Source organism: Macrobrachium nipponense, chromosome 18 (genome assembly GCF_015104395.2).
Source record: "Macrobrachium nipponense isolate FS-2020 chromosome 18, ASM1510439v2, whole genome shotgun sequence".
Taxonomy (NCBI): Eukaryota; Metazoa; Arthropoda; class Malacostraca; order Decapoda; family Palaemonidae; genus Macrobrachium; species Macrobrachium nipponense.
Window position 1 is genome coordinate 83,779,806 of NC_087211.1, and position 14,518 is coordinate 83,794,323.

At 38.5% G+C, this 14,518-nt stretch overlaps 2 protein-coding genes across 6 annotated transcripts in view; one reads left to right on the forward strand and one right to left on the reverse strand.

Moving 5' to 3' along the window:
• LOC135197298 (uncharacterized) overlaps positions 1–11,242 on the forward strand; it is a 29,832-nt gene extending 18,590 nt beyond the window's left edge. For all 3 annotated transcript variants that reach the window (XM_064224434.1, XM_064224433.1, XM_064224435.1), the window contains exons 3-11: positions 652–729; positions 882–1,318; positions 1,557–3,079; positions 5,110–5,196; positions 7,601–7,836; positions 8,444–8,679; positions 8,860–8,983; positions 9,428–9,573; positions 9,727–11,242. In XM_064224434.1, coding sequence (XP_064080504.1) covers positions 1,041–1,318; positions 1,557–3,079; positions 5,110–5,196; positions 7,601–7,836; positions 8,444–8,679; positions 8,860–8,983; positions 9,428–9,573; positions 9,727–10,321 — 3,225 coding nt within the window. In that variant the 5' untranslated portion in view covers positions 652–729; positions 882–1,040 and the 3' untranslated portion in view covers positions 10,322–11,242. The remainder of the gene's footprint in view (positions 1–651; positions 730–881; positions 1,319–1,556; positions 3,080–5,109; positions 5,197–7,600; positions 7,837–8,443; positions 8,680–8,859; positions 8,984–9,427; positions 9,574–9,726) is intronic.
• Positions 11,243–12,481: 1,239 nt separating this feature from the next.
• Positions 12,482–14,518, reverse strand: part of LOC135197301 (protein peste-like) — a 76,160-nt gene continuing 74,123 nt past the window's right edge. For all 3 annotated transcript variants that reach the window (XM_064224440.1, XM_064224438.1, XM_064224437.1), the window contains exons 12-13: positions 14,439–14,505; positions 12,482–14,151 (exon numbers count right to left, since the gene is read on the reverse strand). In XM_064224440.1, the coding sequence (XP_064080510.1) occupies positions 13,887–14,151; positions 14,439–14,505 (332 nt within the window). In that variant the 3' untranslated portion in view covers positions 12,482–13,886. The remainder of the gene's footprint in view (positions 14,152–14,438; positions 14,506–14,518) is intronic.

Genomic DNA, 14,518 nt, shown 5'->3' on the forward strand with positions numbered 1-14,518 from the left:
CACAAACATGTTAACATATCGCATACATGTCAACAACTTGTTGTATAATGTCAACATATTAGTAACTTATCACAAACATGCTGACAACTTGTTGCATACATGTCACACATAGGTTATGTCATAATCACCAGTAAAACAAGTCAGTAACTTATGACATACATATCACAAACATGATCGACAACTTGACGACCTTAAGTAGGAAAATGACAGTGTAATGCATTGGCTTGGACATAACTAACTCCTCTCTCCACCTTTTACTTGATACAAATCGCCATTCAGTGAATAGCTCTAAAGCTGTAATTTCATTTATTATTAAAAATGTGGATTTGGATAGGCTTTTCAAGTGTATTATTCATTTGACCTGAACATCCCTTCAGAATTTTCTTTTATTTTAGATTATTTTCCCCAGATATTTAGGACAATTTAATAAATTCTCAGTATGATCAGATTACGCAAACACCACCTGCTGCCAACCCATACCATACTTTGGGTAAAATAGGGTCTTAGTGCTTGAAACATTAAAAGGTTTTCATATGTAATTATAGATTATCCTGATAATAATTCAACTGCAAAACTTTCCTGAACAAGATTCCTGTAAAGCCTTATCTACAGTTCCAAGGAAGCCTGACTTTCAATGTCTGATATTTGCAGGTTCTCCTCGGGAGAAGCTGAAAGCACAATCCAGAATTTTTTCCCTAGTTCAGCTGCAATCAAAGATGAAGACAGCAGGTAACCTCATGAAAATAGCTTTTGTACGTATTGTTGTTCTGAAAATACCCTCTATAAAAAAGGAACCAGTTTCCGTTTTGTCCAATCACAATAAACCTCAGGGCAGGATACAAGTAGTGATTATTCCCATCTCTATCTCTTCTCCTCCACAGAAGCCAAGCAAACAGGAAGCGAGATAAAGTCATCCAGTCACCTACAGCCAGCAAGGAGGAGTCCTTGAGAAACTTCCGCCTCTCGTCACTACAAACAAGGAAAAAGAAGAAGAAAACAAGACGAAAAGACAGAGGACAGCCGAACTTGGTCGTAGGGTGATGAGTTTGTACGGCCATTATGCAGGCAAAGGGACACCAGTTGAAGAGAAACCTGCTGGCAAGGTAGCTGATGGGGTTTCCCAGTCAGAGAACGAAGGGACCATGATTCTCAGAACGCACGGACCTGACAACACACTCACTGACGGACCTATATCGGAGGGAACAGCTTTGCCCAAATGCCCTCTTGGAGTTCAGGAGGACAACGCCAGTGGAGTACAGGGAACGCATTCTTCGCCAGGAGAACTGGATGCTAGGTCTCAGGTTATCATTCCCAGATGGTAAGTAAAAAAACAACTACATTCAATAAATTACACTCGATAGATGTAAAACTGTTGCAAATTCTTAACATCATTTTAAATCAATTCCTAACTCTTCATTTTCCTTGTATATCTAAGAAACTAAAGCATTAATCTGGGTCAGCAGACTATAGTTGACTTTTGCATAATCAATTTAGTAAATATGAATTGGTTCCACTCATTTACCTAACGACTAAATGTCCTGCTTCTTTTCTTTCAGCCGTAGGGTAAAAAGTCTGGCAAGGAATTTGCAACAGCGTATATACTTTTATGCCCCTCATTGCCCTCCTCAAGAAGAAGAAGAGCCTAGTGAAGAAGCTGAAAGTATAAGTTCTAGTCTGAGCAAAAGTCAAGAACATGAGAGCTGCTGTGTTACAGAACAGGAAGGAGACTCCTTTCAGCACACTGAAGATGTCCTAAATGTTCCTCAGACAGCAGATGACAATCTTGACTCTGTCAGCAACGTTACTGATGGAAAGATGTCAGTAAGAAAGGATGAAGAATCTCTTTTGGCAGCTGATTTGAATGAGGAAAGTCCCCAACATGCGACATTTGAGGTAATAGCTGATAAAATCCCACTGAACCCTCTGGGATCACCTGTGCTGACAGAGGCCAAAAACATCGATAGTGAATTAGTTGCGAGTGAGGAAAAGTGTACGCGTAACCAAGTATGTCTTGATGCTGCCATGTCAGTTTCTATTCCTGAAAATGTTTCTGGGTCTCTCAGAAGAGTGGAGAATAAAGGGGACAGAGACGTTCACTCTGAAAAGGACTCAAGTCCAAGATCAGAAATCTTTGAGAAGGGGGGAAATGCTGAAAGCGTCCCATGCTGGAAAACCACTTCATCCAATAAGATTCTTGCTAATGAGGATGCCCCACAATATGGTGCATCATTAGAAGAAGACAGTGGTCAAAAAGCTGTCAGGATGTGTGACAGTCGCCTCACAACAGATGAAGTGCACATCAGAACTGCACTTTCATCAGAAGACTACAGCATTGTCAGGCTTCGAAGGTCACAAGGCATACATGACGGCATGGAACACGACTCCTACAGGAGTGCAATTTCCCATTCACTTCCAGGACGAGGTGAAAGATTGTCGACGATGACGCCTTCCAAAGGTAGAAGTAATGACTTGGAAGGTAGTCTCAGATCACGTAAAGCTCTAAGTACACTCTGTTTCAGTAACACTTCAGGAGTCCTCAGAGACTGCGTTTCTCTTCATGATACCTCACCACAGCAACTCAAAACGTTAAACAAGAAGAAGATATTTACGAAAAAGACTCGTAAAGTCCCCCCACCAAAGCCACCTAGGTCTAGAACTAGAGCCAAGATGCTCGCCAACAGTGCTGGGGCAACTATCTCAAAAACACGTGTCTCTCTTCAGGATCACAGACTCCAGGATAACCAAGAGACCCCTCAAATGGGTAAGGATCTCCAGCTTTCACAAGACAAAATTCAACAGAGTCATAATCACTGTGAGCAGAATCAAAACAGGTCAACAGTTCTCCTGAGGGACATTGATGAAGAAGGATTTATAGCTCATGATGATAAGACCCCTACTGCCATGGGATGCCCAGACAGTAGTAGTAGTAGTTATAGTAATATTATTAGCAAGGATTCACCTAAGAAAAAGCTACCAAAACTCTCCTCTAAGAGTGCCTTAGATCCAAAAAATCTCCTCCTTATGAGACGCTGCATAAAATACAGGAAGTCTGATGCCTCCCTGTTACGAAAAGATGAAGGTATGTTCATTACATATTTTGTTCCGTCTTCAGTTCTATTCAAAACAGACAAATAACTTTACTTACCGACAGATGTGTGATTAACTCTCATTTTGAAGGAAGAAGTTCAAGAAGATATTCGATATCAAACAATCCATTTGCCGAATGTCTACACAGTAACCCTCCAATCATTTTAGAGGATTAGGAAGTATGTTGCATCTCGGCTAAATATTTCTTTACTCAATCTTTATTTGTTAAAGAGATATTATGGCAATAAAACACAAATATTAATTAAAGCAGCTCAGAAAAAATTTAAGTGTGACAACTTGCAAGCTGTTGACTTTCAGTTAAGATAAACACATATCAGCTGTATCCATCTGTTCACGATATTGAAGAGCAGGCAGTGAGAGTCACTGGCAATAAATTGAGTTTGTTTTCTTAATTCAATTGATTACAAAACTGTATATTTGTATGTACTAGGTTATTTGGTGAAGCATACCAATGTAGGATTGCGAAAACTGTAAAGAAGTATGAAAACAACACTGAATTAGGAAGAAAAATAAGGACAAGGAAATTCTGGCATTGGAAAATGAAAAATATATCCATAAAACTGAATTTATTGGTAAATGGTGCCTCTAACTCACTAGACTAACAAAAAACGTTAGGCATTTTTTCCTCCACAGGATGTGACCGCTAGCTTGCGTCGGGGATACTAAGAACAGATTAGATAGGACCCCGATAGGTTGGAAAAATTTCCTAAACCAGTAAATACAGTGTGTTCTTTTGTGTGCGAGTGGTCTCTTGAGTGGTGACAAGGTCTTACTATTTTTTCACTTGAGAATCTTAGTTGATCTGGTAGATAGATAGTCAGCATACAACATGCATGAAAAGGCAGTTTGACAGCTGTATTATGCATTCATCTTCCATCTAAGATGTGGCTACTGAATGAAAGGATGATAGATGAAAGAGGCGTTGCCGGAATGAGTGAAATCATTTCCGGGCCAAGTTTACTTAAAGTTGATGTGAAGACATGAGAAGTACATCAGAGGGCATTATCTTTCAGAGAATGAGTAAGTACCGGTACTACTACTTAGATTTGCTGCTCTTGAAATACTGTACTTCAAACCTTTCGTGCAAATAAGAAAGTCTGAATATAGACTTGCTGCTCTTAAAATATAGTACATAATGGAAACCTTGTGGGCAAGGAAAAAAGTGAATGAACACTCGCTGTATTTAAAATACAGTACTGAAAACTTTTAATACGAGGGTGAAAGTGAGACTGCCCAAAAATGGTGTGTGGGGGGTCAACCTTAGACAAATGTTTTGCTTTTTAGGTCATACAGTGATTAAGCTAGATTGTGGTAAAGTTATAAAGAGTATTTTACCTTTTGAGTGAGAGCACAGAAAGTGTGCAATACTTGCTCCTTTCACAAGAAAGCAACGTCCCTTTCGTTTATTTCCAATCACATGAAGACACGCTTGTAGTCATATGAAAAAAGTTTTTTCTCTCTAGTATACCTCCTTATTTTTCCAGTTTTGATTCCCTATTAACTAGTTTATCTGAGGAAAATCCTTTCCCTATTATAATGGTGTTTCAATTGACTTATTTTCATGCCTTGATCCTGCGTGGATTAGGTTATGAGCATTAAAACACGGAGTGAGACTTATTTACATATCAGCATGATTTGAACATTCTATAGTTTTCATTAAATGATTCTTTCTGGTCTGTGTTGAACAATTACTCCTGCAACTGTTTTCAATTCGGATGATTGTGATTTTGTAATTTTGTTGTGGCTAGTAGAATCACTGAAACCCTAAAGAAAGGTTATTTCTTTTTCAAGAAAATCCTTGACACAGTTTTATGAAATCTCAATCTGCTACCTTGTCATATATCTTGCAATTTTACTTGCAGAGAGAAACAACAGTTAATCTCTGTCATTTGACGTTATATTCCTTGTTTCTCCGTCTGTCTGAATGCCACAGAGCCCAAATTTTCTTCTCCATTACCATTAAATAAAAAGCTAATCAGCTTGAACACACACCTTTTTCAGAATCACCAATCACCCCAAAAAAGCCTCCAAGACCGAGCATTGCTTTCGCCAAGAGATGCAATTTGCAAGAGGACCAGGATTTATGCTGTGAGTATAGTATTAAAAGGTGTCTTTCAACCATTTGATTTGTGTGTGTGGATTCAGAGTCTTCCTTACCTTACTTTTCTTTCAATTACGTCCAATTTGGTAATGGTTCAAGGAGAGGCTGGTTACGTAACTTTGAAATATGACATCATTCAAATGTGAACGCACTCACTGATTTTTCACTTCAAAATCGACGCATAACTGTATTCAACTACAGCCAAGTTTTATGTTGTTATTTGGTCAAACAGTGATTATGCTAGTTTGTGGAAAAACAATTACTGTACAGAGTATTTAATTTCCTGAGTGAAAGAACAAAAATTGCAATAATAACTTCCTTTCATAGGAAAGGAACGTTCTTTTTCACTCAATCCCAATCATTCAAAGTTAGTGTTTGCAGTCAAGAGAAATCATGAACAGACAATACAACATCCCTGACAGGTGGTCTAGGTCATAGATATAAAAGCCTAGATGCCGCATCGGCCGGCCGGACATACGTCATCAAGTCCGCCATCTTGGCGCGGTAATTCAAACAATGCAGCAGGCTGCAGTATATGACGTTTTTTCGCCACTATTCGCTTAATATTGCACGGATTTTCTTGTCTGATGGTTCGTTGCAAAGCTTACATAATTCCCTACAAGGATCTAATAAAATAAAGTTGTTCCTTATTGTTTGAAAGTTAACTTACAATGACTTTGTTTTAGCAGGTAGGGGGAAGGGGGGCTAGTTGTACACAAATGTTAATATTTACCCATAACTATTGCTGTAAACAATAATTTGAAATGCTGTGATAAGACAGATTACTAAAGTAGGCCTACAGCTATGGATCTGTGCAACTTAAGTAAAATCTTTCTCTCGAAGTGCTCTGTTAAAAAATCCCCCAATATAATTTTTGGCACAGGCCTACAAGTTTAAGTCATAAAACTGTAGGGTTGAGCCTAAAATAAACTACAGTAGGCCCTAGAATAACTAGGATTTCTGTGTTATCTAGCCTTTGCATCTCTGCCTGCTCCTTTGAGCCTGGGGAGGGTGGGGGTTCTTCCAATTTTTTGAACGGGATGCTCCTCAGTGAATTCTGACCTCTAGACCTGGCTTTGGAAAATTTAGGGGGTATCAGAGACCTCTGTCTAGTGGTGAAATAATTATATAGAACTTAAATTTTCACAAAACTACCTTTAATTTGCTCAGACTAGGATATATCATTATGGCATGCATTAACAGTTCAATATAGCTCATCTCTAGACCTGTGTTGTCAAGGACCCAAATTATTATACCTTATTTGGGATAAGGGCCTGGGCCATCTCTATACTTCTACCCTTCCAGAAGGGGACCCATCTATAGACCAAAAATGCCAAAATGAGCCAATCCTGACAAGCAACCCTGTATACCCGGTCATAGTACACCCCCCCCCCCCCCCACCGAGCCTTTCAGCCTAGGCCACAATCATAAGGCCAGTCTAATTTTTTTCAGCTAACTGTTCATTGGTTTGGTCACACATGTATAAATTTAAAGCTATGGGTGGCCTTATGGGTCATTAAGCCTATACTTTGAAGTAACAACTCTCAAAATGTATTGCACAATGATTTATTTTCATGATATTTGTTCTTACATTGAATGTATATATAACATTTATTGTACATCTGTGCATTTATTTATAAATATTCCCAGCAGTTTAAACAAGTTTTTTCTCATTGCTGTTTCCAACAGTTTAATGACACTACATTGTAATGATAATCTATATGCATTGATATGAAATTAGCAGGCTATATCAAAACATCAACAAAAACTCATTATGTGCCTTGCTTGGCCATTTAGTTCTTATTACAAGGACCAGATTAACACTTTAATATTACATAGCTATAATGCAGTGAAAGAAATCTAGAAACATCAAATTAGTGTCCAACATACACGATTTACCCTATTGACCTAATGGCCCTTAAACAATATTGTTTTAACCATTTTTTTTCGTAGGCTGTCTTATCACAGCATTTCAAATTATTGTTTACAGCAATAGTTATGGGTAAATATTAACATTGGTGTACAACTAGCCCCCTCCCCCCTACCTGCTAAAACAAAGTCATTGTAAGTTAACTTTCAAACAATAAGGAACAACTTTATTTTATTATCCTTGTAGGGAATTATGTAAGCTTTGTAACGAGCCATCAGACAAGAAAATCCGTGCAATATTAAGCGAATAGTGGCGAAAAAACGTCATATACTGCAGCCTGCTGCATTGTTTGAATTACCGCGCCAAGATGGCGGGCCTGATGACGTGCGCCAGCCTATTCAGCTAGCGGCCGATGCGGCATCTAGGCTTTTATATCTGTGGTCTAGGTAGTGTTTAGCTTAACAGCCTAAATTTAATGAATTAATTATTCGGTGTCTCCATTTGTTTCCGTTCCACTGCAGCCGAGCACCAAGCTCTCCTAGATCTCTACTGCTCCAAGTGCCGACTGGTCATATGCGGGAAATGCCAGGAGTCATCCCACAACAGCAAGACGCACAAGGTCCTTTCAACTCCAGATGCTCTCTCAATGCTGCGAACGGAAACCGTGGCTCTTCTTAGACACTACTCCCTCCTGAGGTCAATGCTGACGACCCTGAAGAGAGTCTACAACAGATACGCAAACTCCAACCAGAATATGGTGAGTGTCTGCACTCTGGGATGTCTCTTGTTGGGTGAGGATTTTCAGATAGATGGCTGATGTGTCCCTATGCTCGGTGAATACTTGATTGTGAAGACCAATATTGAAGTAAAATCTAATTTCCTCTAAATCTAGATGATTCTTTTTCCGTCCATTGTAGCGGGGTAGTGCTGTCAATGCTCCTCACATGGTGCACTGTGGGCATTACTAAAGGCGTAGCATCCTTTTGCCCCATAGTTATATTAAGCATTACTACTAAAGGTTTTTCGAAGCCTCCCTTCGGCCCTCAGCTGCACCCACATTTTAGCCTTTGACTTTACAGGCTACTTTCTTCAGTGTTGAGTGTCCAACCTCTAACTTTATTTCTTGGTTTAACTGTAGGGTTTTCTCCCAGTTCCATCTTTGAATCGTTGTTCTTAATATCTTTATCTTGCTGTCCGACCACTCCTTATTCCCTCGTCACTGTATCGAACAATGAATAGCTGAAAGTTCCCGAGCGCTGGGTTTTAGTGCCAAAAATTTCATAAAACAAATCAAGTAAAATCAAGTAAAACCAAGTAAAATCTAATCTCCTTGAAACCCTGACTATTCTTCCTGCTTCAACCAGAAACTTGTCACTGAAGAGGTCTACGTGAGCCTACGCCTGGGCGACGAAACCTACCTGACGAAGGTGGTCGAGGAGGCAGAGGAACTGGCCGAAAACGCCAAGAACCTGAGCAGGATCAAGGGGAAGGTGAAGGAGTGGGAGACTCACCAACACGACTGGGGGCACGTCGTTTTCTTAGTCATGAGGTGCAAGTTACTGGGGAACATCAACGCAGCCAACGACAAGGTCTTTATAAGGTGAGACGAGGATTAAAAAGAAAGTTTTTCAATCAGGTGAGATGTGTATAAATGGGATTAAAAAAGTAAATTTTTTAATCATTGTCTATACTTGGAAGCCCTTCTTGTTGAATACCTAAAAAATAGTAAGTTGACATTCACCTGAAGTTGTCTTTATGCTCCACCGACCTTTTCCATCAGACTCAAAGAATGGGTTCTGCCAACACCTTGGATACATCTGAGCCACCTCCTCCAGCCTTACCTGGGCGATGACATTAACAGCACAACCCTGACACCAGTCAGAAGAGGATCGATCTTGAGGAAGGTACAGAAACTATTTTTTTTATACTGTTTGTGTAATGTTTTATCTGTAATAGTACTGCAACCAACATAGGAGTCTAAAATGGCTGGGTTTGTCTTTGATGTCTGGATATGTTACTCTTTTCTTCAATTCTTTTGGTTATAAACTTTTTCACGACTTTGTACTATATCAGACATACTAGGTGTCTAAAATAGCTGCTTTAATTTTTATATGTCTGGACTTGTTACCCCTTTTAACAGCTGTTTTTGTAAATGTTCTCGTGAGCCTGTACTATATCCAACATAAGTACATATCTAAAATGTCTTACAAGTCTTTCCCTTTACCAATTGTCTATAAGGACAAAACTCTCTTATGACATAATTCTTCTCATCAATGTAGCCTAACTGTACTAGACCAATAAGCAAGTGAGAAACCTCGACCTTATCTAACATCAATTTATTTTGTCAGCAAAACAGGTCGAGCGAACTACACGGGAAGAGCAGTGAGATCGCTCTAGAGTCCAGAGGACAAGACGTCAAAACTTTTCCATACAATTCTACGAGTGTGCTTGTACACAGCCTTCTGCCATATATCATCTTCAACCCTGTTGTCAGGTAAGAAACTGCACTGAAATAAGGGTGCTATTTTATCCACATGTTATGAGTAATGTACATATTATGTCTTATGAAGATTCTTTACATATCAAATTGCATCAACCTGCTGAGAAACGATTATGAAACCATCCTGAGACTAATGTCCCTTTCCAGATACTTCATGCACATCAACAACAATATAAACGCAGACATAACGTTAGTCGTGGAACCTTCAGAGGAACACGTCCATCAGTATCTAAGCCGCCAGCGGTACACAGCGACATACTCGCCAGGAACCCTACGCAGGAATGGTTATGAACCTTCAGACGACGCCCTCACCATCGTGGAAAAACAGATGATGATGGGCGGCAAGCAACGATCAAGGTTAATCGCATCGTATAAATCTTCAGCAGCGACTGGATCTTCCCCAGCAGAGAATGTTCTGGTGAAGGTCTGCTTTCCAGACATCAAAGTGGTGTCTGGGGGCCTGGGCTTAGCTGTGGCCGTTGGTAGCTTGAAAAAAGGGGACATCATAGTTGATTCTGACCCTGCCAGAGGGCCTAATTTGTCTGTGGTCATTACGAATGTAGGCGAGGTTCCTGCTCTGCGTTTTGGTCACGTGGTTCAAGGGCTTGAGAGTTTTAAGTGTCTGGTTGAGAACGAGGAAAAGCGGAGGAATGAAGGGATGGGGATCAGGGCCAAGATTAGGGCAACTGTGAAGAGAGAGGAGGAAGCCACTTACGATATCACATTTGGTCTCAACATTTGAAGATGCAGCAGCAATCATTTCGTTCTGGCAAGTTTCATTGGTGGAAAAAAAAGTCAGATAATAGGGAAAAGATAATTGTATTCAAATGTTTTTATGCAAATATCCAGACCCATAGATGGTGAATCTGTTAAGCTTCAATGCCAACATGTCCCAATATAGAAAAAAAGATAGGCCTTTTTTTTTTGTTATTCAAATGGTTTTCATACACATATCCAGACCTGTAGATAGTGGATCTGTCAAGTTTCCTTGGTGAAAATGCCACAACATAGGTAAAAGAGAGGCCTATTTTGTTATTCAAATGTTTTCTGCAAAACATTTCAGGCCTGTAGATGGTAAATACAAATACATAAATACATCAATTGGAACATTTAGAGAAGATTACAGTATCAGTAATTTATACAAATCTGTAGCCTAATTTACCTGAAGTAAAAGATAATACGACAGAACTTTACAAAAACTACACATGTATAAAAACAGATAAGTCTTCTAATATTGTAACAAAATGGCTAAAAGTGAGACAGTTGTCTATCAGGTGAATTTGAACTAGATATAAAAAAAAGTGCTAGAACATATCGGCCTACATGTTGAACATCTGCAGTTTACCTGAGCTGAGACTCACGAATTACATTGAAGAAAAGAGGAATGACAGGTCAACCATCATTTGACAGGCTAGATTATGAGATCAGTCTAATTTTAAATTTGATTACTTAATGTATTGCAATGTTAAAAAGATTCACTTAAATTTACAGAGATACTTCTGGATCAAATGTTGCGAGGTGTAAATTTGGCGGAGGGTATCCAGGAACAGTTTCCTTATTTATGGAGGAACAAAAGCCCTAATATAATTTGCATTTCTGTCTATACATAGATGTCTTCGATTGTTCCTGATAAATATTTAAAATAAAAATCACTCTTGGTAAATTTAATGTTTATTCTATTCAGAATTCCTAACCACTAGTATGTCACTGTGGTCCCTATTTTATCTGATATATCTTGTGGAGACAAACCTTAGACTTGCATGTCAACTGCATTCCAGTCTCAAGTTCATCTTAATTACCACAGTGCATGAAAAACTTCACATATTTCACTACAACTCACAATGCTAAATACAAAACCAAATGAAAATTATATTCTCTCAATAGGCAGTCCCCGGGTTACGACGGGGTTCCGTTCTTGAGACGCGTTGTAACCTGAAAATCATCGTAAGCCAGAACATCATAAAAAATACTAAGAAAACCTTACTTTTAATGCTTTGAGTGTATTGAAAACTATGTAATCTGCATTCTTATTGCATTTTTCATAAAAAAAAACCTTCAAATATTGATTATTTTGCATTTTTGGTGTCATATCTCTTCTGCCAGATGAACGTTGTAGGCGTTGTAACCCTGGAAATAATTCTTGATGAATACAATTGAAAAGCACCTTAACCTCGGAACATCGTAAGCCAGGGACTGCCTTACTCACCATTAGCACACGGAAGTAAAAGCAGGATATTGGCCTAGAGGGTTATACTGCCAGCCACAATTGGTTTGAAGTCTTGGTATAACAACATTATCTGCACTATTGTAGGTCCACCAAGTGACATCACTTAAGGATATGGTAGTAATCTGCGAAATATGCCCGATGAATGATTTACCATCAACTTAGAACCTGGAAGGCTAGTAAACACAACCTACCATCACCTAATTTAGTGGCCATCACTGTATTCCCATGCCGACTTACTGTACCACACTACCTGTTGATTGGCTAACACTGAAGCCCTTTCTACTTGCAGATTGATGACGAACTACTTTTGAGGATAGTGAAGGATTGTGAAAAAGTTAAAAGCTTTAAGCCTCTTCCACATGAGGGGCAAATGCACGGAGTGCAGACACTTAACAATTTAGCAAGTGGATGGAGATCACGTGTGAGATCCAAATCACAGGTTCGCCTACCTGTGACTACTGCCTGCTTTGGACACTTTCATTTGGTAACAATGTTTAAAAGTAAGAGAATTATGGGCAAATCAGACTAGGTATACTTTTTTGTTAAGAGTTAAAAGTCCCGCTAACCATGTCTCACATTTTGTTAAATGAATACGTATCCATTACTTAATTTTCTCTTCATCTTCAAAAGAAAAACCTTTAATACACAAGGATTTCAAAAGAAAAATGTCAAGAGTACACAAAATTCAAATTGTGTTTATTGTTTTACAGATAGTAAATAAAAATCAAATTCCATCTTAAATATCTTGTGCAAAGTAAGGAATTCTTTGCTTTTAAGTATGTACCCTTGAAAATTGAAACTAATGCAGTACAGGATTATATTTGAAATTAAGCCTCTTTCATAGTATTTGTTCGTAACCTGGACACACATTTACAGTCTGACCTTAAGAAACCTGACCAGGTCAAAATCTGTTCCAGGATACTTTATTACAGATAAATTACATTCCCTTAACAAGACAGATTCAGAAAAACAATAGCAGGAGGTAGCCTGCATATTTATGCAGCCATATACAAAAGATGTGTTGTCAACAACCAAAATAGCGAATGTCTAGGCTATGTATTAACTGGCATTTAGCCAGTTAATACATACAACAAATGGAACTACTATACCAAGTGTCCTATGACTGAGCACTTATTCCTGCACCAGTTCAAGGTTTGTATTTACCACATACAATATATTCTGACAATTGGTTTATGGAAAAAATGCACTAGCTCTCATGAATAAGCTCACCAGAGCTGATATTTTAAGATAAGCTTCGGATTCTTTGATTTACCGATGTGAAGACGACTCCAGAGAAGAGCCGATACCACAGAAAAAATGCAATTAGAGATATGGAAATAATGTACTGGTATTCTTTCCAACATCTTCTCATTACAAGAGTAGATCCTGGTCAAGATTTATTTAGACTAAGTGAATGATACATAATGAAATATAAAGTACATGGGATGTCAAAACTAATAGATGTACATGGAAATGGAAATATATTTTCATATTTGAAAGAAAAGTAAGTGGTCTAAGAATGAGCAAAATAAAAGAGGGAATTTGATTCAAATTGATGGAGTAATATGGATTACATGAAACGGTTTCGAAACAGTTTTCCAAATGGAAAGTAACCAATTATAAGGAATCTGACAATAGACTAAATTACAATAAAAGGCAAATAATATGTACAACAGTTACATTCAAAGATCATTTGCTATTAACAATTCTTCTTAAAACACCACAAACTATTCTTGATATAGGATAGGATTATCTTATGTCCTAGTAAAGCTAATCAAATCTCAGTTTAACTTAAGGCATGATATTCTCCTCCTCTCTTAAAAATCTACACACACACGCGCGCACACACTTTGCTTCCATTCAACTCCGCACCATTCACTCAAGATCAACAATCTCCTCGAAAATGAGGAATTTATACCAAGTGAATATAAAACATTCACTTACATTTAACAACTCTTTTTGGCACTTTGGACTTCCCACACATGTGAAGTCTCAAAAATCATGGCAGAAGCTTCAGAATAACAATGCAGTAAACTCTTGTACATTTGTAGTGAGCAAAACCAAATCACAATCACATTTCTCAGTTGGTGCTCCCATAAATACTCTGGGGGAACCGGTCATCGAATTCCTCGTCTGGTCTGTACTTCACTTTGTATGCCAAGTAGACTATACACGTCATGATGATGATCCCAACAAGCAGAAGAAATGACAGGCATATCGTGATGGTTGGGGTTGACAGGGCAAACTGGAGTCCCTTCAGTTGTCTGGTCATGTTGTGGGGAACATCGGCTGTCTCCTCAAACCACAGCATCGGAAGGTAGATGTCTGGTACAGCCTTCAGGATACTGTCAAAGAAAAAAAGAGAGATTACTTTTATTTCATTTTGGCGTGCTGTAATGGCTAATTCAGGTTAATATCTCCATCCTGGTTAATCTCAGAGACCAAAACTCAGTGGTAGGATAATTAATTAACCCCCCAAGAGCAATATTTACTCTCCAATCAGTCTACTAATTACTAGTACAAGTGTCATAACTTGTACAGGTTAAGTTTGTTCTACATTCATTATAACTTTATAACTTTAGTGAAGTTTACACTACACCAAGTAGGTTATCAAGAAGTTATGTTAACTTACTCTATTTTCCTTGTGTTCATGATACCTTCACCAGGGTAAGGCTTCACTCTCAAATTGATCTGCAATCTAGCTTTGACATT